Source organism: Podarcis gaigeae (genome assembly GCF_964106915.1).
Source record: "Podarcis gaigeae genome assembly, chromosome: 3".
Classification (NCBI taxonomy): Eukaryota; Metazoa; Chordata; class Lepidosauria; order Squamata; family Lacertidae; genus Podarcis; species Podarcis gaigeae.
Window position 1 is genome coordinate 40,018,587 of NC_139680.1, and position 26,881 is coordinate 40,045,467.

Below are 26,881 nucleotides of genomic sequence, written 5' to 3' on the forward strand. Positions count from 1 at the left end.
CATCTCTACTAAAGAGTTACGCACTGGTAGGTGGTTTCTTACCAGGCAAACTCAAAGTGGCCCAAATCCGTCCCAGCAATCTGCCAAGGCTCCGTCTCCCAATCCTAGCACTGTTGTGCTCAATGCTGAGGACAAGAGATAAGTGCTCCGTCCGCACCCTAGAGAGCCATCTTTAAAGAATTTGTAGAGCTATTTATTCTCCTGATTTGACATTGTGGCATAGTTTGCCACTCAGTTTCTTAGCTTTTATGAATGCAACCTTCAGCAGAACCTAATGTACACAAAGTCAAATCATTCCAGTGTTAAATCACACAGAGAGACAAAAACAAAAGCCAGTGTAATGATCCCAAAGGTATTTTGTGGCAAATTAAAGAATTTATGAAGAGTAAAACACATCAATCGACAGTTTGATTCAAATACACCCGAAGACACATTTGCTTTTCACAACACATAAAAACCACTACAAAATTCTGAACTGTAAATAGCAAATCATATATGTGAAAAGAGTGGTACCTCTTTGAAAATATAGAAGTTAAGTAGAACCATTCCAAAGTTGTAAAAAATCAATAATGAGCGGAACTGGAAAGGCTCCCTTGTCTTCATCCATTTGGGACCAAGCCAAACAGTGAGGAGGTAAAGAGTACTTATAGCCAATGTGGGAAATGGAGACTGCATCAAGGGCCAGTCATCAACGCGTTTGTCTAGGAGAAAACAGACAAGAAATTATTGAGAACATGCTTTCTCATTTAAATTTTCAAAAAGCTTTTAGTTAAATAAGATTCATTGGTATAACCGCAGGCTCAAAGTGTTACACCTTATACATCATTATGATAAAAATGTGCCTATATACAATTAAGCCAAACAAGTCGTTAAAACACTTTCTGTTTCTATTACCAGTTGTAAAATAAATTACATTGTTTAAAGTTCCAGCTGGATAACATCAGCCTTGTGCTTCCCACAGTCAAAATAAACAGTAAGAATACTTGATATTTAGAATCAGGGCTTGTCAGCGTAAAGTATATTTTCACAACACATGGTAGGAAGCAAGAGCGTGCCTTCCTTCTTCACCCACAGATTCCTCCTCTGAAATCCTTAGCTGCTCACATCTTATTTCTTAACTTTGATTCTGCTGATAGTTGTTATTTAATATAGCTGTGGTATGCGTAGCCTTTTAAAAATGTTTTATTGGTATCTTTAAGATCATTTAAATGGGGCATAGGTGTATAAAATCCAATATGTAGCCTTTCAAAAATGTTTTATTAGTATCTGTAGGATCTGTAGGATGGGGCGTAGGTTTATAAAATCCAATATGTCAATCCACCACATGATAGAGGCCCTTGCACATTAGAATTTATGCATGTTGATCCTGTCAAGTATGCAATCCCCTCAGGGGAACTGGGACAGCCTCATGACCCAACATGCCCCTAGGACAGATGAAGGGGCAGGCATCATTCTGAATCAGCTGAATCAGCCCCAGATAGCTGAAGGCAGGCGGTGCCTTCTAAAAGTATGTACAGTCGTACCTTGGTTCTCAAATGACTTAGCTGCCAAACAAATTGGCTCCTGAACGCCGCAAACCCGCAAGTGAGTGTTCTGGTTGGTGAACGTTTTTTGGAAGCTGAACGTTCTCGAACTTAATCCATTCCGGGAGTCCGTTTGACTCCCGAAATCGTTAGCAAACCAAGACACGGCTTCCAATTGGCTACAGGAGCTTCCTGTACTCAAGGGGAAGCCACATCTTGGTTTGCTAACAGTTTTGGGAGTTGAATGGACCCCCGGAATGGATTATGTTTGAGAACCAAGGTACCACTGTATACTAACTCTAGAGATATCTCAGTTGTGATCTACTAGCTGTTTCTTCTCTGATTGTCATGTATGTGTGTTTATTTTATGAAAAACAAGCAAACATAAACACCAAATACTGTAGCTGTCTGCAGTACAAGCAGCGATTTTTTCCTAGAAAGTGTAACCCCTGAAAAAACAACACTGAGTACAAGTAATTGACTAATTCAAAGCACAATGTGCATTGCTTTCCACATCTCCACCCTCAACCTATGGTCCATTGGGCTTTTCATAGAAGAGAGGAATCAATGGGGAAACATGAAAAACAGCTAAAAAGAACAAACAGAAAACTGCTGTGGGCATTGGACTTGCTATAAAAATGACAAAATTTGTTAATAACTCTGAAACTAAAAGTAAAGAAAGGGACATTCCTGCTGACTGCATCCAGTAGGGAAAAAGAAACAGCTGCTTTAATGAGGCAGCGCTGAGAGGTGGGGTGGCCATGGGTGGGAACCCAAGCAGCACAAAATGATATAAAATACTACTATTATTTATTAAATTTGCCAACCGCCCTTCATCCAAAGATCCCAGAGCAGTTCACAACAGGAAAATACAAAATAGAAAACAAACTACATAATAAAATGAAAGGAAAAACAAAAGGCTATCAATACAGCCCACCCCACCCCCCGGGCCACAGCAATGCAAAGCAATGGAAGCAACAAGAGTATGTCTGCTCCAGCAGTCCCTTGGGGCCCGAATGAATTAGTATTCACCTATTTCTGATATAAGGGACGTGGGTGGCACTGTGGGTAAAAGCCTCAGCGCCTAGGGCTTGCCGATCGAAAGGTCGGCGGTTCGAATCCCCGCGGCGGGGTGCGCTCCCGTTGCTCGGTCCCAGCGCCTGCCAACCTAGCAGTTCGAAAGCACCCTCGGGTGCAAGTAGATAAATAGGGACCGCTTTCTAGCAGGAAGGTAAACAGCGTTTCCGTGTGCAGCTCTGGCTCGCCAGAGCAGCGATGTCACGCTGGCCACGTGACCCAGAAGTGTCTTCGGACAGCACTGGCCCCTGGCCTCTTGAGTGAGATGGGCGCACAACCCCAGAGTCTGGCAAGACTGGCCTGTACGGGCAGGGGTACCTTTACCTTTTATTTCTGATATGCATCTGCTTCCGCCTTCTCAGATTGATGCTCGAGTTAAATAGTTAAAGTTCTGTAATTGCACCTGTGTCAAGTGCAATAAAATTGATGCAGTATGCAAATTAAAAAAAAAAAGTACAGGCATTCAGAATGCCACGGAGACCTTGCAGCGAAGCTTGAGTTTTATTTTATTTTATTGGCTTCTGCAAGCAAATAAATGAGCGCCTTTTCTTTCTTTCTTTTATTTATATTAGGGATCATGGACATTCCTGACAAAAACAAAAACGGGAGCAGAAATTGCCAGTGATTGTTTATTTAGCCTGTGTCCAAAATGGAACTCAGTCCAGTGAACAACTGACGTGGTTGCTTTCAGCCTGCAAGCAATACATAATTGATCATGTTTTCTCTCCATCTGCATTGTGTTTCCTTCACACTAAAATTAATGGGGTGGAATAACGTTATGACACAGATGACATAATATTGCTATGGTGAACAATGAAACAAATAGCGCAGTTTGTGTGGAAGACAAACTGCAGCGGAACAGAGGCAGTGCTGCATGTGGTGAATCTGGGGCAGAATGGAAAGCAGTGCCTCCCTAATTTATATACAGTGGTACCTCGTGTTACATACGCTTCAGGTTACATACGCTTCAGGTTACTCCACTAACCTGACTCCACTAACCCAGAAACATTACCTCGGGTTAAGAACTTTGCTTCAGGATGAGAACAGAAATTGTGCTCCGGCAGCGCAACAGCAGTGGGAGGCCCCATTAGCTAAAGTGGTGCTTCAGGTTAAGAACAGTTTCAGGTTAAGAACAGACCTCTGGAACGAATTAAGTACTTAACCTGAGGTACCACTGTACTTCTTTTCTGTTAATGGTTCTGAGGTGGCCTAAAATTTATAATATTAACATATTTAAATTTTGTGTACACAAATTCAGCGATGTAAATTTATAGTGAACATGAGAGAGATATAAAAGGGCTCTGATAGGTTGCGAGTTAGAATGGTAAAATGGTCAGGAACTGGACAATTCAAGATTTCATCCAGATCTGTCTTGTAAAAGCTTGGATAGATCCATATTGAAATAAGGACTGCTAATGCACACTGAATGTGCTTTTGAACAGGCATATGTTTGTAGTACAGCAATCAAACTGAAAAGCAGTAATACAGAGCACTGCTAACTCCTCCACTCCTTCCTCCTGTTGCAGAATAAATTGCCCCTGTGTTACCTGCCTGAGATGAGAGGAGACATTCCACTCGCCCCAGCATTAACAGACAAGAGGCGGCAGTTGAGGGGGCAGGTGAATAGCGTTATGGCTGGAAGGCTGGTCTAGGTGTTAACTTTGGTTGTTCCCCTCCCAGTCTGTGGGTTTACAGCTTGTAAAATGGGATTATGTTTAATAATAGTAATAATAATAAAAGAGGCTGCTGAAGTAGCGAAACCAGTCTCTTTGTCAAGTGAAGCCAAGTCTGTTAAGTAGGTTTGTGATTGGTTGCCACCCAGAAACTACCAGTTGAAGAAGCTTCCAGAAGGTGGGCTAAGGAGGGCAGGCCCAGCCCCCTACATCAGCAGTGGGTGGCATCATCAGCAAGTGTCTCACCAAGAGAACAACAGACCAGACTTGTCTTGAAATGGGCTGGGAAGAGACACAGAGGCTTGGCTTGATCTGAATTCAAAGCCATGGCTTTGGAGGGCCCCCAATGGTGGAGCAAGATCTGTGGGAGCGTTAATGTAGTGGGCTCTTCCAACTGATGCTCGGCTTGAATATATATGTGTAATACAGGGTGACCCCCTGCACACTCTACTCACCAACCCTTTCTTCTTGCCTCAGTTTCCCTATCCACAACCACAATATCCCCCATTCGTCTGCCTGAGTTTCCCCTCAGGTCCATCTCCCTTCTCCATTTCTGTTTCCCTCTCCAAGACCACAGTATGCTCTTCCTTCCTCAGCTGCTGAACCTATAAAAGAGTCACCACATCTCCCCCCAACTTCCACATACTGTCTCCCCCCTCCTCAGCTTCCTGCCAAAAGGACAATGATGCATCTCCCCATCAACCCCAAGACCACCCTCTCTCCCTGCAAAAGGACAACAAAATTTCCCCTCCCTTTTTCTCTTTCGTTTTTTCTCTTTCTCTCTCTCTCCTGACAAGAAAACCTCCCTTGATGCCAGGGAGTAAGGGAGGGAGGGAGAAGAGTCCCCTCGGCAGGTAAATGACAGCACCTCCCCTTTTCCCGTTCTTCTGAGGAGACACATTTGGGCTCTGAGGTGGATTCCTGCAAGTCAGATTCCAAGTTTTGGCTCAGTTCATGTGCCTCATGTGCCCCCTAGCAGTAAAGACTGTCATTACAGCATGATACAAATATGTAAAAAAGGTAAAGGTACCCGTGACCATTAGGTCCAGTTGCAGACGACTCTGGGGTTGTGTGCTCATCTCGCTCTATAGGCCGAGGGAGCCAGTGTTTGTCCACAGAGAAGCTTCCAGCACATGTGGCCAGCATGACTAAGCCGCTTCTGGCAAAAGAGAGCAGCGCACAGAAACGCCGTTTACCTTCCAGCCGAAGTGGTACCTATTTATCTACTTGCACTTGACGTGCTTTCGAACTGCTAGCTGGGCAGGAGCTGGGACTGAACAATGGGAGCTCACCCCATCACGGAGATTCGAACCGCTGACCTTCTCATAGGCAAGACCTAGGCTCTGTGGTTTAGACCACAGAGCTACTCACATCCCATTGATACAAATATGTAGAAATAAATAAAAAACGTATTGCACAAAGACACCACTGTCTTCAGAGACCTTAGTTCCAAGGAAACCAAACCTGAGGTGTGTGCTGCAACCCATGAATCTACCACTGCCAGGGATTGGGGTCCGTGCAAGAATTCTTTTTGCCAGACCACAGGAGAGGAGGTGCCTTGGTAGACTGCTCCATGTGCTGCCTCTGCTACCTCCTTCCACTTTCTATTGCTGAGCAGGACAACCTCCTCCTTCCTCAGACAAGTGTCTGCAGGGCTTTTCAGTCCCCTACATGAGGAAGGAGAGGACAATGTGGGTGTGGCCAAGAGGTTCTACAGTGTCTGAAGCATAATAGTGTTTGATTCAAAGCTATGCTACTGACACACAAACATATTCTTTTTTTAAAAAAGAGAGAACAATGTGCATTCACAGTTCACAGTGCTGTACTGTGCTCCTCTTTTTGAATGCCTCTCTCTCTTGTCCCATCAGACAAGGTTGAAGCTCTTTGCACACAAAAATCGTAACGTGAAGTGCAAAGAGCAACAGATGGCTCACCCTTCTCCTCACACAAACAGACTTGGGAGATTCCTTAACAAATTTCTGATTTTCAAGCCCTTGTCAGACCAGTTAAGCTTAAGTGTGGGGATCTTTAGACATGCAAGACCAAGAGGCAACACCCAGCAAAGTGTACAAATTCCAAGTTAATTTCAAGTTTTAAATACGACTGTCGGGGGGGGGGCACCAAGAAAAAAAGATAATTTAATATTCAGTGGATATAAAGCTTTGAAAAACCCACATGACAAGGAAGCATTCCATCATTATCCCAGACAATGAGCCAAAATGACTTAAGAAGAACCAGAAACTTACAAATTGTTCTGGTCCAGCAGAACCACAGTTGTAAAAATGATAGCACTACATAATTTCATATTTCTGTTCCAAATCACATCAGCTACTATATTCAACACCTTTTAAAAGTTTGATTGCAATGATTATATCTAGCATAGAAACATATCAAGACTTTTTAAAAAAGCTATTTTAAATTATGTTTATTATATGTAAAAAAGCAATAAAATACTTCATATATATAAAAATAGAGAATTTGAAGATTTTGGGGATTCTACCTTATGCCTATGAATTGGATCACTTAATACAAAACCCTAAACATTCCCTGGTGCAAATGGAACAAAATAACTATGAAGAACCATTGGTAAGTGAATACCACCCCAAAAGACCGAAAAATATAGGATTGGTATCAAGTAGGGATGTCAGAGTATTCTGACAAAAAATGGGGGGGGGGGGATTGAAAAAATGGCTGTAGTTTGCATGTTCATCTGTGGTCACATTCTTGTGGATTTTTGAAATGGTATGTGAAGAATAACTATTTAAATTTTGTTTTGGCATTTCCTTTTTATTGAAACGAATGTAAATTGCACAAAGGTTTATGTAAATTTTGAAACTTACATTAAATAGCAAGCAACGAGATGAACAACCTAGTGGTTGGAAGAAACAAACTGTAGTGGAATAGAAAAAAATGCTGACTTTGACAAATACAGGGCAGAATGGGAAAAAAACTGCTGCTTTCTTGCATCCCCAGCTATCTAATAGAATCCACTCTTGGAAATCATAGAACAAATGTTATCACCCAGTTCCTTCTTTCAGTACAAGTTTAAAACATCCCTCCCATGAGGAAATGAACTGAACAATCCTATTTACATTCTGGAGGGGGTAGAAGCAGGTCCCCGATATAATCTACAGTGGTACCTCAGGTTACAGACACTTCAGGTTACAGAAGCTTCAGGTTACAGACTCCGCTAACCCAGAAATAGTACCTTGGGTTAAGAACTTTGCTTCAGGATGAGAACAGAAATCACCCGGCAGCAGCGGGAGGCCCCATTAGCTAAAGTGGTGCTTCAGGTTAAGAACAGTTTCAGGTTAAGAACGGACCTCCAGAACGAATTAAGTTCTTAACCTGAAGTACCACTGTATTAGGAATTAAGGTAAAAGTCTAGGTCCTTAGATGCTGGTATTTAATTCCATTGGGGGTGCACTTAGTAGACCACTTTATTTCACAAAAGAGCCAATTGCAGGAGTTTGGGAGACATGGAGAGAGGAGAGCCGGGGAAGCCTCACTGTGCAAGCAGAAGTCCTTGTACAGGCTTCGCTTGATGGGACTCATCAAATCCCACCCTACGTGTATAGCAGCTCCATCTGCTTTTGGCCCTACCTTTGCTATTGTGATGTGCCCCCAGAGGATTGTCCAAGACTAAATGTGCCCCTCAGTCCAGTAAAGGGTTAGCCATCCTTGTCAAAGACTGACAAATTTATGGCAGTACAGGATAAACTGTAGAGAAACATTGAAACAACAGAGGCAAAAGGCTATAGCGAGAACTTTGAGGAACCTGCCAATACTTTTCCAAGTGTATAACGCCCTTCCCCTTTTTTTTGCTTTGTTTCTTGCAATAGAACTTTTTTCCTAAATTTATTGGCTGTTATCTTGCATCGCTTTTAGTTTTAGAGAGCAAATTGAGTAGATTCCTGCCCAGTTTTATAGTAATATTCAAATTTTTGTTGTTGCAATCATAGTGCTGTTAACTCTGCGCTTGTAAGAAATTTATCACAAAAATCTTATCAAGAGGTACTGTATGTATTGTGCATGGCCAGTCTCTAAGAAAAAGATAAGCTTGATCAGTAACAGAAAATCCCCTCCTTGGGTGTGGTTCGCCATAAAACTCTGTAAGAACTAACTGGAAACTATGTAGCAAGTCCTAGTTGCGATTGCTGCTTTATGTTATTAAGGCAGATCTGTTGCAAGGTTTCCTCATAAAATAAGCAACCTTCCCTGTGGGATACATTGCAGATACTTTCTACTGAGACCATTGATGCTAGGCTAAGCACATTCCTCTACCATTCTTCTGAGTCCTGTTCTCAACACGGCTGCAACCTCTCCACAGAAACATCACAAACTGTTTTCATTACTTAAATCAGTCCTAAGGATCCTGAAGTGAGGTTCAACCAACCACCTCCTTTTCTGTGGCTCAAAGTCTTTCTGCTTTATTCCTTTTCTCTCCAGAGGCAGATAAATACAGTGGTACCTTGGGTTACATACGCTTCAGGTTACACACTCCGCTAACCCAGAAACAGTGCTTCAGGTTAAGAACTTTACTTCAGGATAAGAACAGAAATCGGGCTCCAGCGGTGCGGCGGCAGCAGGAGGCCCCATTAGCCAAAGCGGTGCTTCAGGTTAAGCACAGTTTCAGGTTAAGAACGGACCTCCGGAATGAATTAAGTACTTAACCCGAGGTACCACTGTATAGGCTTCACTGCCTGTTGGAGCACAGCCTTGTGGCCTTGCCTCATTCTCTCTTCATACATAAAAACTCCCCACTGTTTTTTAATCCTGTGATAGAAGAAAGGTAAGATTTCTTTTGCCTATTCACATCAGGTAGGCGCCCTTGCTATAATAACAAAATATATCGAAAATATAAATAAATATTTTTGTTTAGGCAAGCCTATCCAGATACGTGGAATGCTGACATGTGTTTTAATCTCTTCTTAGTTTTACTGTTGATTTTAACTATCTTTTGAATGTTTTCAAATATCTGTTGTTAGCTGTTTTTACTGATAATTTTAAGGTTTTACTTTTTTCTGGAAACTATTCAGAGGTTCTTTACAATCAAGCAGTATATAAATTTTGTTAAATAAAAACAAACAATAGAAAAATAGAAAAAATAAGTTTCGAGAAGAAATAAGTGCTTGATGTGCAGTCTTAGTAGTACAAGTCCTTTAGGCTGCACACGGCAGCAAAAAGCCATAAGAAATAGCAGAGAATAATTGGGGAGAAGGATGGTGAAAAATGGCAATCACTATGGAAGTGCAACCCAATATATGTTTACTCAGAAGAAGGTTCCATTTTATTTCCCTAGTGGGACATAACCCCATATAAGCATTTTAAGACTGAAGTCTTAAAGGTCCGTTTCACCTTTCATACCAATGCCTATTTTTTGTTTAGCACTTTGTAAAAGATTAACCATGAATGCCATCCAAAATGGGTGACAAAATGTCCCTGGGTTGGAAAGCAGTGGCGATGCGTTAACCTGCCTGATGTATCACTGAATACAACAAAAACGAGACTCTAAAGGAGCTTCAAGGCATGTATTTATTGTGGGACAGGTGTTCCCTATGTATGCAAATTCATTGCAGCAGCCACATGACATCATAAGTATTAAAACGCCAGCCCATATTCAATCCTACCCCATTTAATCAGAATTTCCCCTTTCCCAGGAAAATCTGACAACAACATATTTTTTTAAATATCTCAATGACCTGCAATATAAAGCCCCTATTTGAAAGCACCCTAAGAAAGGACGTAGGGATGGTGTTATGAATTATCTATCTATCTATACAGGTGTTATGCTATTGTTCCTTTTTTTTTCCCAAGACAGATTTTCCACAATCTCACAAAAGTCAGAAGAAGCGCAGTGAAAACACAGGAGGACAACATCCTATGGATGCCCCATAAAACAAGAATGAACAAATCCCGTGTTCAGATGCCTTACAGTCACATACAGATTTCAGTTTTGCTTCCACAAGGTGTCATGTGACCGTATCAAGTCAACACTGAAACTAAACAATGCCTCCCTTTCGCCCATCTATTGTGATAATCTGTTTTATTTCCATCACACAGATTAGGGATGCAACAGGTTAAATTGCAGAAACTGCCAATAGTCTAAAAGTCCGGGTCTGGGCCCTTGTATCACACAGGACTGCCATTGCACCTTCCTAGGCACAAAAATAAATGATGCTTATTAATGGCGACCTTTGCTTCACCCCTGCCTGGTATCCTCTAGCAGATCATGTCACTGCATCATAGGAAAAAGTCATATTAATGTAAAAATTCATATATATTTTTGCAGTGCAGTCTTCAATTGGAGTTAAAAGAACCTAGTTGTCTTCCCATCGAAAAGGGCAAGGAAAGACCCCATTTATGGGTCTCTATTTTAGTTCATCTTTTGATCTTAAAAGTACAGTGTCCAATGAAGAATAATATGTTCTGAAAGGGCCTTAGGATAGTTTGCATAAAATTTAGTAACTGAAGAGTACAATCTAACAATGTCCATACAATATCCTGAATTCAATGGACTCACTCCCAGGTAAATGGGGTTTGATTGCAGCTCTGCTTATTTTTACAGTGGTATGAGAATGAAAGATTTTTTTTTTAATGCTACCTAAAAGTGTTACCACTACATAAAGGGAAGCACCGAACTACATACAGTGAGATATATATTAAGCAATTTCTATGCATGAGAAAAGAAAGGAGTGGTTATGAATGCTGCTGCAGCCACTGAAAATGAGTTGAGAGTTCCTTTATTAACAAAAAATATTCCTATACATATTTACTAAGAAGTAAAGACTACTCTGTACAATAAGGCTTACTCTCAGGAAAATGTGTACAGGATTGTAGACTTCTGACATATAATTGTTTTAATTTTTATGTAGCTTTTGAGGGTTCAAATATATACTTACATGCAAAGTACCTAAGAAATGCCAACAGTGTTTCCTTCCTATAAAGCACCTTTGAAAGGGGTGAGTTCAAGTGAGAAATCAGGAGAGGAGGGGGTTGCAAATGAGGGTGCCCACATCTGGTGGACTGCAATATGGAAGCTTTATTTAAGGCACAAATTGTTTCCAGCTTTTCTTACAACTCTTACAAGTCATACAAGTACAATTGTAAATTAGCTGATAATTGTTTTTCCAAATCAGATGTTCTATAATAAAACAGATTTGGGAAAAACACTGTGTTTTCATTTGTGGGTTGAAACACATGAGCAAAGTTTACAAAAAGCTATTGTGTTATGTGCATCTGTCTCTTTGTTTCATGTCTCGCCAGCCCAGTAAATTTGTTCTTAACCTAAATTATAGGAGATAAAATCAGAATTACTCTTACATCTTTATTTTCTGCTCTGCTGAATGGACAGAATACATGACTATAAATTTTACAAGACTGGCTGGAGGACATATGAGCATTTGTAAAAGATCACACAGCTACAATATACTAATAAATTAGCAGCTTCCGATGTCAAATGCATATATTTGCTTCATTTGACAATTGCCTATGCCTTTTCCTGATTAGCACTGACGGAGTGACCGAGTGGTTCAGTGGATTAATGCATTTGTCTTTCAAAGCCTAAGACCCAGATACTAATTTGATCACAAGCAAAATGGCTGCGTTGTTAGGAAACGGTTCAAAACAAATCACACATGTAAGCCTAGAGATATATCAGCTTTCTTTACGTCGGTAGACTATGAGTAAGTTGTATGGCAAATATACCAGCTACAATAAGTATCTTCCAGCATTAATTTTCACAATGTGTCGAAGGATGAATGGAAACTAACTCTTACAGTCAGTGTAATAATAACACATTGGTAAATGTTCTATATATTTTGCATTCACTATATTAAAAATTTAATAAAATGCTTTAGGAACCCATAATCGTATTTTCAAAGCATTGTAAGTTTGGCCTATGAGAAAACTGTATTTCACTTTCCAGTGCTCAATATAGTAAAAGTAAAAAAATTAAGAAAAATTAGTGGGCACAATCAAGCCAAAATCCCACTCATCTCAGTGGGCGAGGTTTAAGTATGCATATAACTATCCAAGTTAAAACCAACAGGATATGGAAGTACTGGATCGTAAGTGTGAATTGCATCCTGAGTCTTTTTCATCTCTACTGCCATACTTAATTTGAAAAGCATTTTTATGGGTTGTTGTTTTGTTTTTTTAAAAAGCTGTAACAGATCTTGGTAAATGCCCCTCATATATTACATCAGCATTTTAAAAAGTTAAATATTCATACAAAAAGCAAATTAATTCCTTAGCTATAAACCACTACATGTTAATTCATCTGGGAAGCCTTACGAAGTATTAATAGCGATGGCTGCTATTTTCAGAGCAAAGGCACTTACAGGGCCAATCTAGCACATGCCTCCGTCCAATCAGCATGGCTCCTTACGATGTCTGCAATTGCATTACTAAGAGGGAAACATTCACTGTGAAGAAATCTTTATAGCCCTTCCAGGATGCACTTTTCTCTGTAACGGCTTTTCAAAAAATCTTTGAGTATCCATTAGAACAATTTTAAATAACTTATCAGTCCAAAGTACGTTCTGACTGATATTACTGAAACATCTGATCTTCTTGTTATGCTAGTGAATAAAGAGTGTTTTGCGGGTATTCTTCTGTCACTCTCCATTGGTTCTGTTATCTCACTGAGAGTCTATCACTAATTTTAAAAATGACAAAGAAATCCAGAGGATTCATGTTTGTTTGTTTGTTTGTTTGTTTGTTTGTTTGTTCATATATATTTAAAGACTCACACAAGCATTTGTATTTGACAGCAACAAAACATTTCACAAGGCTCCAGCTAGCATCCTGTAAGTAACTGGGCATACAATGTTTATAAGAATATGTTCTTAAACTTCCAAATAAATGGGCATGGTGCTATATTGAAGAACATGGGTGAAGCTTCACTACAAATTTTCAACTCCTCTTAAATCAAATAACTTATGGTAGAAAGCATGCCTGTCATAAAAAATTGTAGAATTGCCTGTCAATCAAATGCAACGCAGATGCTCACCACTGCACCTAATTTAACAATATTCTGTTGGGACCTTCCCCTAACAGAATCAATTTTATTACTACAATTCCAGCATACATATTTGCTGAAAATGACTTTTGAACTTACTCAGTTTCTTTCCCTTTAGATACCAGTGTGCTGGTATCTAAAGGACGGGGAGTTTAATCTGAAGGGTCACCATAAGGACTGGGGACCATGCTAAATGGTGTGGTCTGTGGTGGTGGGCTAAGGGAAAAGGGAAGTTTGTGGAAAAAATTGGACAAAAGGGCCTTCTCTAAGAAAGAGGACACATGAAGCTGCTGAGGAGAGCAGGAAAGTCATCTTCTGCTAGGAATGCTCAGGAATTTTGTTTGGTCTGCATTTCAAAGTGATTATTTGATCTGCACCTCCTGGATTAATGTGCAGATAGGAATACAGTTATCTATCATGGACTGGCTGGATGCAGAGGAGCGATAGGAGGAAGCCCCAAGGGGAGAAGGCTCAGAGCCCAGGGAGTGGTGGTAGGACAACAATGAGTGGTCAGAGGGAGAAGAGGGAGCAGACTGGGAGGAGGAGGTGTCGGAAGCTGAAGAGAGAGCAAGGTTTAGTGAGCAGGAAGAGGTTGTGGCACAGAGCAGTCCAGAATCAGAGGCAGAAGTGGAGGCTGGAGAAGTGGAAGGGGGCCCAAGAGGCAGAGATTAGGCAGGCTGCTGAAGAATCCAGGGGGTCTCTGCCTCCTGCTGTGGCCAGTTTCCCTCCCCCTGGTTTCCCAGAACCCAGAAAGGTATGAAGAGAGCAAAGCAGAGACTAACAAGGAGTCAGAGTCTCAGATTGCTTGGGAAGGACCCAGGGGAACAGGAGCCTTAGAATACAATTGGAATACAATTCCCATCATCCCTCACCACTGGTTCTGCTAGCTAGGGGTGATGGGAGTTGTAGTCCAACAACAGCTGTAGACCCAAGTTTGGGAAGCCCTGGTGTACAGTAAGAGAAAATACATTTAGAATGGCATAGTTTGTTAGAAAATGTGTTCCAATATATGTATTTAAACTACCAATTTCTGTGCCAAGCTTTAAAAATAAAGTTGCAGATTAATGTGGAAGTGGGACAAAACAGACCTATAAATGAACACATTCAAAACTGGCATGGATAGGAAATGGTGATCAATCCATTTCTAGCTTCCATCCACCCTCTTCTGCAGGTGCACTCAACATTATCTTCATCTGGAATATGCATAGCTGTCAAGTGTCCCTTATTTGAAGAGACAGTCCCTTATCCCAGCACTGTGTCCCGCTGCTGTCCCTTATTGATGGATATCCCTTAAATGTCCCTTAAATGATGTCCCTTAAATTTTAAAGGAAGCAGCTCCTCTCCCTCCCTGCTGGCCAGGGAGGAGGGAGGCACCAACTGTGTTGCTTGGCTGTGTTGCTCACCCAATAAGAAGTCTAAGAACGACTGGGGGGGTGGAGCTTGCATGTGTGTAGCTAGTTAATGCAAGCTGAGGGGTTTTTTGAATGCTGGACGCCATTTTGTTGCACGTGCTGCTGCAAACTTTGCAGTGCAAAGCCAGGCCGGGGAGCCATCTTAAGTTGAGGCTGCATAGGCCTTGTGGTACATGTGATTCAGATTCTATTCAGTTGAACCTCTGGTTACAAAGTTGGTTGGACAGTGTTCTCGAAGCTACCAACATGAGTTTGACCAGACTGCAGGAGGACAGGAAGACTGGAATGCCTGGAACAGGTGAGGCTGCAGGTCCCTTATTTGGGCTGCTGGTCCCTTATTTTCAAGGCTGCTGGTCCCTTATTTTCAAATCTGTAAGTTGACAGCTATGGGCATATGCATGTATATGTCTCTGCATATGTATATGTATATGTATATGTATATGTATATGTATATGTCTCTACACACACTTTTGGTTTGGCATTAGGGGTGAGCCCAGCCTTCCTTCCATCTCACACTATGCTACTCCCCATTCCTTCTCTGGCACAACAGCAAGGAGACTGGAAGCTTCTGCTTCTGTTGTAGTGTGTCATTCAAACCATAAACTGTGGTTAATCCTAGCTATGACTAGTGAAAACAAGCCAGCTCCAAGTGAAGCACAACAAACATTCAAAAAAACACTCACTGGCAAAATCAACCGCTTCCTAGCTTTAATGTACTAAGTTAACAATTCTATTGGAACAACAACCACAACAACCAAAACGTGGTTCCAACTAAATCCTGAGCAAACACAGTCAAAATGAAACCCGCTGACACACACTACCTCAAATGTGGTCATAAAGTTGAATACAGATATCTGCCCTTTAATTATAGTGACATTCCCGGAATAACTCCGCCTTAATGAACTTGAGGCCAATTGGAGGAAAATTCCAGCCACATGGCTTCTGATGCCACCACAAACCTGAATATGGTAACTACTGAATGCAGAATTCCTACAAATGCAGTTTCAGCAAGACCCTACTTAAGTTTGACACACCAGGAGAATGAAAACGGCTGCTGCAATTTAAGGCACTCTCTCCAAACATTTGCTCGCAGAATGTGAAAAACAATAGAAAAATTAATACTATTGCTATGGATACTTCCCCCTCCATACTTCTGCCACTGTAGAATTAGGGGGTGGGGGCGCTTAAACTCAAAATGCATCATTTCAGAAATACGTGGTAGTAATGGCAATAATGGAAATGCAAAGGATAATATAGGGAAAGCATATTAGTTCTAGCTGAAAATATAATGAACATTTATTGCAAAAGCAATTAAAAATAAATTGTCATGGACTGGCAGGACTCTGACAAGTGCGTGACAGAGGCGGGGGAGCTGAAGGTGGACCCAGGAGAGGGGCTAGTGATTTATGGGGCTTGGGGCCAGCTGTGAAACAGGAGACAGGGTGGGGGGAAGGATCCGTGCAGTCAAAGGTGGAGGTGGGGCTGCAGGACAGGTCACAAGCAGAGGAAGAAGTGAGGGGTGGGCCAGTCGAACTGTCACCATCCCTTGCCCTGCTATCTCCTAAAACCAGAAGGGGCTTGAAGAGGGAATAAAAGCAATGATTTCTATGCAGGAGAAATTATTGGGTGGTATTCAACACTAGTCCTCCTCTAAGCAAACCTGTTGAAGTGAATGAGAGGATTAACTTAGGTTCACTGAGGTCAATAGGTCTACTCTGAGTAGGACTTAGTTGACTATTGCCCTTTATTATATTAAGGAATCTAGATTTAGTTTACGTAAAACAATTTAAGCTGCAAATACATTTTGTGGCATTTAAGAGATACTAGTGTCATTAAGAGATGCCTGTGTCATTAACTTGGACTCCTGCAGCAATAGCACCTCTGAACTGCAAGCATTCTGACCTCCTTATGTAGGCTAGGAGGGAAGACCTTCTGTTTTTTATTTTCCTTCAGTTCCTTCAGTAATCATATACATGCTGTCAACTTGACCACACAACTGTTGCAATGGTCAGAGTAGGATTTTTGCAGGCACAGTAACCTGAAGGGGAGTTCTCCCTGCATTTCATTTTCAATTTGTATACCACCACCTTTCTACATCACTGTATTTAAGGCAGTTTAGAGACCGCAGAAAAGGCAAAATGTGCAACAGCAAAAATCACGTTGTCATCCTATCAATCCAAAAGTCAACAACAACAATAGCAAAATAGCAAAACGCAAGAATCCAATTCACATGTGGCATTACAAGATATTGAAAATAAAAATGAAACAAACAATAGAACTGAAGAATCACCATCAATTAAAACAAGTTATATCATTATAAACAACTAAGACAAACATCTGGGGAAATGAAATGCAGTGTGGCTGCCCCTGTTCTGTGAAACAACATCCCTGTTGAACTGGTTAATTCAACAATACATGCTGTAGATTAAATCCTAGAATTTTTGCCAAGCTATGCTTCTCAAAACACATGAAAAACACAACACAGCATATGTCTGTCACTGAGATGAAAGGCAGTAGTGAATTGTCAAACACACAAAAATCACATGCTATATCACAAACATGTATGTTACAGTCCTAAGGTTTAAACTACATCCATCAATCAACCAACCAAATCTTCAGATATCTTAAGGGCTGTCACATGGAAAAGTTGGCATGCTTGTTTTCTCCTGCTCTTGAGGGTAGGACTCGAGGCAATGGCTTCAAGAAAGGAGATTCCAACCAACATTCAGAAAACTAAGAGCTCTTCAGCAGTGGAACAGACTCCCACAAGAGGTGGTAGACTCTCCTTCCTTGGAGGTTTTTAAGCAGAGATTGGATAGCCATCTGTCATGGATGCTTTAGCTGAGATTCCTGCATTGCAGAGGGTTGGCCTAGAAGACTTTTGGGTCCCTTCCAACTCTAAGATTCTATGAAACCACTCAGTTACCTTTCCTTGTTTACAGCAGCAATCAGCTGCATGCTGATGCATACAAGCATCACCTTTACCAAAGATGACTAGTGCTGCTACCTCTGATTTGTTTGTTCACTCTATTTGTATTGCATTTCTCTTCTAAAAAGCTCAGATAACCCAAAAGAGAAATTGTATTTTAAGTTCACAATAACCCATGTGACAAAAGCAAGGCTAAGAGATTGTGACTTGTCTAATGACCACTAAGCCAGAATATTGACTGGTGCTTGCTGACTGCCATTTGTCGCTTAGTAGGACAACAGAAAGCTGCCTTATACTTGGTCCATCTAGCTCTACCCTTGGTTTGTCTAGCTGAGAATTGCTGAAACTGCTGGACAGCGGCTTTCCAGGACTTCATAGAGGGATCTCTTCCTTGGGATGTTCCACATGCAAAGCTGATTCTTAAGCACTGTGCTACATTCCGTCCCCTGTGTTCCACTATACACACACACACACACACACACACAATGGGGTGTTGATTTGGAATTTCCATTCTTTAGTGTTACTCTTGCAAAGATGATCCACATATGTAGGAGCCAAATTATTAAAACACTATCCTTGCTAGACTACAACAACCAAGTATGGATACAATCAAATTGAAATGAATGCGAGTTGTACAAAAGAGCAATTGCACAAAACCTACTGGTGTCCTAGGCATTGTTACATTAAAAGTTTCTGCCTTTCTGAAGCTTCCATGCATTTCAATAGAAATGTTACACAGAAGAAACTCCCAAGTAAACTACAATCATAATATTCAGCAAAGGGTGGCATTAGAAACACCCACATGCCTCCTGCCAAGTGTGCTTAAAAATCTAATTGTGACCATTTGATTGCTAGGCAAAGGTAATTTCCACAGATTGAGCTATTTCTTTATCCACAGTTAATGCTGTAACCAAACAGCCCACAAAATATATAGAATATGGATGCTTTAGTTAGGATTCCTGGATTGCAGGGGGTTGGACAACATGCCTCTCAGGGTCCCTTCAAACTCTACAATTCTATGATAATACAAAATATATAAGCCTTCTGTATTAAAATGGGGTTGATGTTATAAGAATGAGGTTTTAACTCGTCATATACATAAGAACATATCCACCATGACTGCCAATTTGTTTCTGGGTCCCAATTCAAGGGGCTTATACTGGCATTTAAAACCCTAACCGACCTAGTCCTCAAATATCCTTCCCTACAGACTCTCTAGGATCAGATCAGCAGAGGGTAGGTCTCTTGGTCGTTTCACTGAACTCAGAAGTTCATGGTGGTGGTGGCGTCCCAGAAGAGGGCATTCTCAGTGGCAGTAACAAGTGGATACCCCTGAAATAGCATATTTGGGAGGTGAGGAGAAGGCAGAGCTGGCACAGCACAGAATCCACTGCAACCTGAGTCAGCCTGCTAACATCATGTGATTGCAACAGCTCTGTCTCCTCTCCACCCCTTTGTGTGGTGGCAATATAGTTTTTGTCCATTGGGGCAGGTGCACTGGGCTGTTCAGCAGCTGGACTTCCCTGGTGGTTCAGGCCAATGAAATCAGGCAAAGTTGGGCAGAGGGACACATTTGCCTCATCCAAATCAGGGGTCTGAGTCACTCTTCCCAATCGTACCTGAAACTGCTATGGGGAGAATGATATTTGTTGTTTCTTGTTATCTGAATGGTAAAAAATTGCTTAGGATCAATGCAAGCTGTCTGTCCACTTGGTCTTAGATATAACTTTGGTAATCACAGGGTGGGGAGGGAGTTTATAGTTAAGTCTGAAGCACCTCAAAATGTCTCTGGCAAGTAAAAGAACATGATCCTATGCACACTTACTTAAAAGTAAACTCCAGTGATCAGTAAGGGACTTCTGCATAAAAAGGCCCAATAAACTTGCAATCTAATGGATCATTTTGTGTGGTGTAACACCACCAGAATTTGTTTTTTAACGTTCGATTTGGCACCTTCACTAATAACTTCTATGAACAGGGGAAAGGGCGGTCACTATTTCTTCTGTCAGCACACTCCCTAGGCTAGGTCACGTGTGAAAATGTATTGCCGCAGGGCAAGAAAACTGCAAAGCACAAAGCACAATGAACTGTATCTCAGGATTAGATTTCCTGAAAAAATATATAACTGAATAATACTTCTTTAATCACCTGCAGACCTGTAGTCCTTTGAAGTGTGCACTGAGTTTCTGTTGAGAAACATCTCTCCACCCCATTCCTATCCCAGCACTATAAGCTAGGAAGGATATTGAAATGCACAGAGATCAAACCGAAGGGATGTATGAATACTGCCTCTGCAGCAATTGCTCAAAATCATGGGTGGGGAACCTGTGGCCCTCAAAATGCTGTTGGGCTTTAGCTCCCATTATCCCTGATCACTGGCAATGCTGGCCAGGACTGATGAGAGTTGGAGTCCAATAATACCTGCAAGGCCACAGGTTTCTCCTCCTTGACTTTAGTAAAATGCTGAGGAGCAAAACAGTTCCATTTGTTCTGCTCATACAGCCATTAGCCTCCTGAGAGAACGTCCCTGCAAAACTAGAAGGAACATGGAGCAAAGTTACATTGGAGTCAAAATGCATAGCTAATCAATTACTCTACTGGCTGTAATATTAAATATTATGTGTTGGACCTATCTAGGTTAAGTCACGCTTAGAGTAAGCCCATCAAAATCAATGTGACTTGATATTTGTGATGAAACTTCAGCCTCAGTGATTTCAATGGCTCTATGCGAAGCACAATTGAGTTGGGATCCAAACCTATATTTTATCCCCGCAAATTACCACAATAAATGAGACTATGAGACAATGTGTTGTGGAAATAAGAACTCTGATTTACCCATCATACCCAATGAATGCTCAGTCAAAAACAATATAGTGGTGGCAGAGAAGAAAGCAGGTACAGTTCTATACCACCTTGCTTGGGCATAAGACCCAATAAACTCAGCAGACCTATTCTGAGTGAACACATGCAGGTATTCAGCATAGCTGCCTTCCTAAACCTGGTGACCTCCAAATATTGTGGACTACAACTTCTATCATCCATAATTGATGGCTATCAAGGCTGGGGCTAATAGGGGTTGTATCTAAAACATCTGGAGGGTTGGGGAAGCCTGATGTATAGGATTTTGCTGTTGAGTTCAGTTCATTGTTCTATCATAAAACAGGATCTCCCCACCCTACTGATGGTGCAATTCAGGTGTTAAACTTGAAATGTAGGAAGAGGTACAAGAGGTACATAAAACCTAAGTTTGCATAGCAATTCTGGGGAACCTGCCAGTTGGACTGCTTTTTCAAGCATCCCAGTTTATCTTTCTATCTGGAATAGGTCAGATTATCACTGAGACCAGAACAATCCCCTTGGTGAACTGAAACTATAAAAGGGATTTATTTGTAATCTGTAAACATGAGGTTTTCTCTTTACTTGGCAACCCTTCACACACAAGCCCAAATCTGCTTCTGAGCATTAAAGGACGCTCAGCATCAAGATGCTGAGCATCTGATGTTGCGCAAAGCTATTCATACAGTACACATCTGGAAGTGCTCTCCTGTTTGATCACTGCGCTCAGATTTGCACATTGATCTCTTGCCCAGATGGACCACCCCACAGATTTCAATGAAGGCACCTGATCCATACACAGAAGGTAAGCATGTGTGGATTTGGTCCTTCCAATCAAATGAATGGAAAATGTTCTGGGGAGAGTTCTGTGTGCCCATTAACTTGTAGTTTGAGTTTATGGTTTTAGAAGTTCACTTCTCCCAGTAATATTATTAACTTATGATCATGCTCAAGTGATTTGAAGTGAGGAGTCTACAGGTTAAAAACAAAAACAAAAAAACAAGAGGCAAAAAATATTCTTGGACAAGGGCTCTCCTTAGCTGGAATAATGGCCAAGAATTCTTAGATTTTCTTCCACCACTACTTTTCATATTGCTTAATAACTGGGTGCATATATATTTACTATAAAGCTATGTTCATTGAATATATTGGGTCATTTTTCCAATTATACAGAACTGTTAATCAGAAATCTGCCTTTTCAGGACTAATGCCTTTTTTAAAATAAAGTGATCACATGGAACTAAAGCCATAAAGATGCTGTATAACATTGATAATAATAACTTGGTATATATCAGTATTACTAATAATCTTTCAGAAGACTTCAGATTTATATTAACCTCCTAGTCAAGCAATAGCTACTCAATTTCTAATTTATAAATACACACACACACACACACACACACACACACAGACACAATTTCACCCAACATTCTTCCTTATCTCTTACATCCTGCAGGTTCTCAACTTATAGAAAGCAAGAAATTAGAAACACAGCGAACAATTTTTGAACATTAAAGCGGCTAATTCACATTCCGCTTTACCATGATGCAATTTCTGAGCAGTCAACTTGTGACAGAAATTCATGCTATATTCTGTGATTGATGAAATCTCTTCCAGAAAGCAACTTCCAGAAAATTTTCACATTGTATGAATGATACAGTTGCATGAGTTGGCCTTGAGGGACCTAATTAGAGTTGCGAAAGAACAATAAAAAATATTTAGGAATCTGATTTTAGAAATATGAGAATGCTGAGAACAATGAAGGGAAACTGTGTAGGTGTCTGAGGGGAAAAAAATATTCATTCCTTGTGCAATGTTGCTGTGTAGTGATGTTTCCAACATGGTGAAATGTCTTATTCATTGAGCAATATTAACACATGGCAAAAGCCTTTACAATATGACTGTTGGGCAAGGCCACAGCATGGTATAATTTCAAGATGATGTGGATTGAGAAATGATGCTGCAGAGCAACAGATGATCTGATTCATCTGTTGAGTAGCATCACTGCTATTATCAAGGAGCTCTACAATCTGATAGACAAGCCCACATTTTTGAAACAAAAAACACCAGTATTTGCATGCATCAGGGATTAGTATTCAGGAAATATTACAACAAGCATGAGAATGTGGCCAGGAAAATATGGAGTAAAGAGTAAAGGAGTGCTCATCCCATTGAAAGCATCATCCAACACCTCAAGCTTTCCTGACTCTCTCAGTAGCATAGACAGTGACACAGAGGTTACGCAGAGTTATAGCATATAATCATATCACAGAATTGTAGAGTTGGAAGGGACAACAAGGGTTATCTAGTCCAGCCCCCTGCTATGCAGGAATCCTTCGTCCATTGTGGGACTTCAACGCGTGACTCTGAGATTAAGAGCCTCATGCTCTACCAACTGAGACAAAATTTGCTCCATCCTTGTTCTAAAATAAAGCTTCGGAAAAGGAAGGTAACAGTTAACACTGGGTGGTAGTTAAATGCATGCTGGAAGCCCACAGATCAATGTTGTCTTCAGCCATTAAGTATGGGGGGGGGGCATTAGCCACCCAGATGTTGGGACTCCAACTCCCATCAGTCCTAGCTGCATGGCCAATAGTCAGGGATGATGGGAACTGATGTCCAAAAACATTTGGAGGGGCACAAGCTACCCACCCCTATAGTAAATAAATAGCTATACTGTTATAAATTTAAAAACGTTGGTGCTGTATAACCAAATGATCCAGCACATTGCACTGTAATAATGTTATTTGGTGAAAGAGAAATCAATCTGCCCTAGCAGAACTGCATTTATTTCAAACAGCGTTGGGGTGTGGCTTCTTCAAGAACCAATTAAATGAATAGAGAGATGCAGCCGCAGTGCTTGGAGGACTCCTCCTACAGTACTGTGACATCAGGATACAAATATTATTTTGATTCCAAAAAACTGCATGCGCCGATAAGGACTGCAAGAGCACACTCTCAGAGCTTGCTTACAAGTAATTTTGATGGATTTGGAGGCCAGTAGGTTTAGGAAAGCAGCTGAAATCTCATATAGTTCCTCACCCACAGCTACACCATGTCCCCACAATCTCATGGTTCTCCAAAGAGCCAAAAAATAAATAAACTAAAATGTCCTACTTTAACATTTTTAACTGGGGTGTGTGTGTTTTTTGTCACAGAGGCATCTCATTATGCCATACAATTGACACCTATGTATGGCAATCTCAAACAGTTGACTAAGCAAGATAAGTTAGGCACTATTTTCTCAGCAATCTAAATGATACTGTAATTAGTATTCCCTCAAAGAGAAGACGACAGCAGAGTGAGTCCATATCATAGCATTCTGGGCTGCTGCCAAATTCTTCCACACTAATAGTCTACCTTCTCTATAAGAGCTGATATTTTGGCTGTTGCTGATTTGTGCAATGTAAACTCTAGCAATTCTGAAGCAAAGTAGTTATTAATTAGGACCATAAAACTACTTTGCTATTAAAACCTTGTCTTTAAAAGTTTCTTAGAGATGACTAGCGCAGCAGTTTGCTTTTATGTTAAATGAGAATCATATAAAAGCACTGTAGGAATGAAAATGGCTCATTGAAAACATACAACTACAGCATTTTACTCAATCTTTTACATTTTGGGGAAATGCAGATGTTGGTTAATATATCTGAAGTATGTCTGAAAGTGAGATCAGGAGAATAATAATGCAATAATAATAGTGCAATAATGCAGATCAAGCAAGAATGTGCTGTCTCAACTGAAAACGTAAGATTAATTTACACTCCGACAGATGGCAGAAAGGGATGGGAATAGGAATGAAGGCAGCTCATGCAATAATGAGTTACTGGGATCTATAACCAGGGCCACTTGGATTCCATAGCAGTGAAATCCATCATAGGTTCATTGTAGAGCCATCTTGGCATCCAGTAAGTACCTGAAGTGATACTTAAGAGTAAAACGTGTACATAAAAGACAGTCCTGCCTTCTTTAAGATAAATGCAGTCTTACACATTCATTAAGTGCATCTCTGCCCTTTAATGAGTATGTATTAAAAATATTGTTTAGTGTGTTGTTCAGGTATGCCCTTCATAAGCCTGAATTGTATGTACAAATACTGACCAACATCCTTGCCACTGCATATGTGAAGCAACTCGAAGACTGCAATCCTATGCCCATTTACCTGGGAGTAAATCTCACTGACCTAAGTGGGACTGACTTCTATTGCACAGTACCTTTCTGACTCTTTGGCCTTCTTCCAAATTCCAGCTGTAGCTATTTTATTACTGATCCTACTTGATGGATATTGATCTATCCAGCATCAATTCTGCAATAACATCTCATCTCGAAAATGGGGAGGGGAAGGGGAAGGGGGGGGAGAGCCTACACCTTGTAAAATGAAATGTGAGACCAGGCCTTGAACTCCATTTCATTAAAATTAAAGAAATCACACATAGCCATCTGACAAAACTCTGCTATAACATTCAGATTACAATGCAAACCAGTCTATCTTACCAAAATGGGATCTGCCTTAAGCCTAATATCTAATGTGTCATGATGGCAAATGACCCCAGGGCTGTTTTCCCAGTGTGTCCTCCACATGTTCCCAAAGTGTACCCTGTAACAATGCGGGGGCGGGGGGAAGAGAGACACTTTGCAAACATCTCCATTTCTCATTGTGAAGCAATGAGCAGCAACATGATTGCACGTTCCCAGTTTGCTCGGAAAGCTCCGCTATGTTATTGATGGAACACAGTGACCAGCAATTAACATGGTTACCATCGCAGCCAAGTCTCCAGTACAAAGGAATTGGAATCAGTCACAATGGGATGGGGAATCTGTTTACATTTAATATATACAGTATCTGTATATGTATGTTTATGTATGCATATTTGCAGTTTCCACCCAATACTGTATTCAGGCAGCTGCGTGGGAGCTGCTGGAAGAAAACCTTATGCAGCAAACTTAAACGGAGCCTGCTGGCGGTCCCCCTAAGGGGAATGACGGTGAAGTGAAAAGAAAATGAAGAAAGACCACACCGAAAACATCCACTTTCAGAGCTATTGGCTGCTGGGGGTGGCGTGGGGGAGAGAGCGCTTAAACAGGCCCCATCTAAAGCCAGATCCAGATCCGCGTCGCAACCTTCCTTCCAGACCCGCTTTCCCAGAAGCAACGGAGCCATTTTGACCGCTGTGTGACAGTGACAGCAGGCGAGGAATTGGAGACGGGGCGCGGGTGGGGGCTGCTGCCTGGCCGTCCTTTTGCGGCCTGGACGAGGGAAGGGGATGCAGGGAGACGGGGATGGAGCTGAGGCGGCGGCGGCGGCGGGAGCAGCAAGGGAGGGCGGAGGCGGCAGGTGCTTTGTGGCCAGCGAGGCGCGCTAAGAGGAGGCAACTTGGCCTGGGATAAGGAGCCTGCAGGGAGCGCGGCTGCGGAGAAGGAGGCTGCGGGGAGCTTAACAAAGGCTTGGCAGCGCGTCGCTTGGCCGGCCGGCCGGCGCGCACACGGGCTCGGTTACCTCGGATGGTCCAGGTCCAGCGGTAGAACTCCAAGGTGTCGTTCACCACGTTGGCGATGAGGCCCGGCTCCCCGGCGGCGGAGTGGCCCATGGCTGATTGGCTGGCTGGCTGGCTGGCAGGCAGGGCAAGCGAGCGAGCGAGCGAGCGAGCTAGCAGCGGCGGCGGCGGCAGAGGAGCCGACGGGACTGGTCGGGGCGCGCGCGCGTCTGTCGCTGTGCGCCGGGGCTGCTGCTGCTGCTGCTGCTGCTGCCGCTACTGCTGCTGTTCTTGCTCAGAATGAAATTTAAATCTCTGTCTCTGGGTATCTATCTGCAGGCCCCGCCTCGCTTCAGACGACTCCCGTGCCCGGGGCCAGGGAGGGAGGGAAAAGGCAGAAGAACAGGCGCCGAGGCTGAGGCACCTTGGGATGGAGAGGGGCGCTTAGCTCGGCTTGCGTCACGTGGCCGTCGCCTTTCCCGGGAGCAGCGCACAAAGCGCCCGTCCAGGCGCACGCGCACAAACCCGGGGCGGGGGCGCGCGCGCTCGGAGCTGAACCACCTGCTTTATTGATCACGGCGGGGGCGGGATTACTTGGTCTCTTCGCTCGATCCCTGTGCGGGGCGTCCATAAGGCCAGACGCATAAGGCCCCCATTGCAGCGGCTGGCGTGGGTGGGTTTCCCCTTTGCCATGTCTTGACCAGCTGCCACGGAGGAGCGCTGGCACTGGGGGACCCTTCAGGCGGTGTGACCCCCACACCCCAAAAGAGACCGTGTCGCCCCACTCCTTTGCCTGTTTATTTATATTCCTTCCCACCAAGCCACTCTGATTGGCATGCACCCTCCTCCCGCCCTTGGTACGCATGTTGAATCCTCACGACAGCCCTGTGAGATAGGTTGCGCCGAGAGACCTCAATGCGGATTTGTTGCCTTTTTCAC

General features: G+C 42.2%; 1 protein-coding gene across 1 annotated transcript in view; it reads right to left on the bottom strand.

Annotated features, from left to right (window-relative positions):
* The window catches only part of ELOVL4 (ELOVL fatty acid elongase 4), a 46,195-nt gene extending 19,742 nt beyond the window's left edge, over positions 1-26,453 (bottom strand). The window contains exons 1-2 of the mRNA XM_083729571.1: positions 25,966-26,453; positions 514-701 (exon numbers count right to left, since the gene is read on the bottom strand). Of these exons, the coding sequence (XP_083585697.1) occupies positions 514-701; positions 25,966-26,056 (279 nt within the window). The 5' untranslated portion in view covers positions 26,057-26,453. The remainder of the gene's footprint in view (positions 1-513; positions 702-25,965) is intronic.
* Positions 26,454-26,881: the final 428 nt, after the last annotated feature.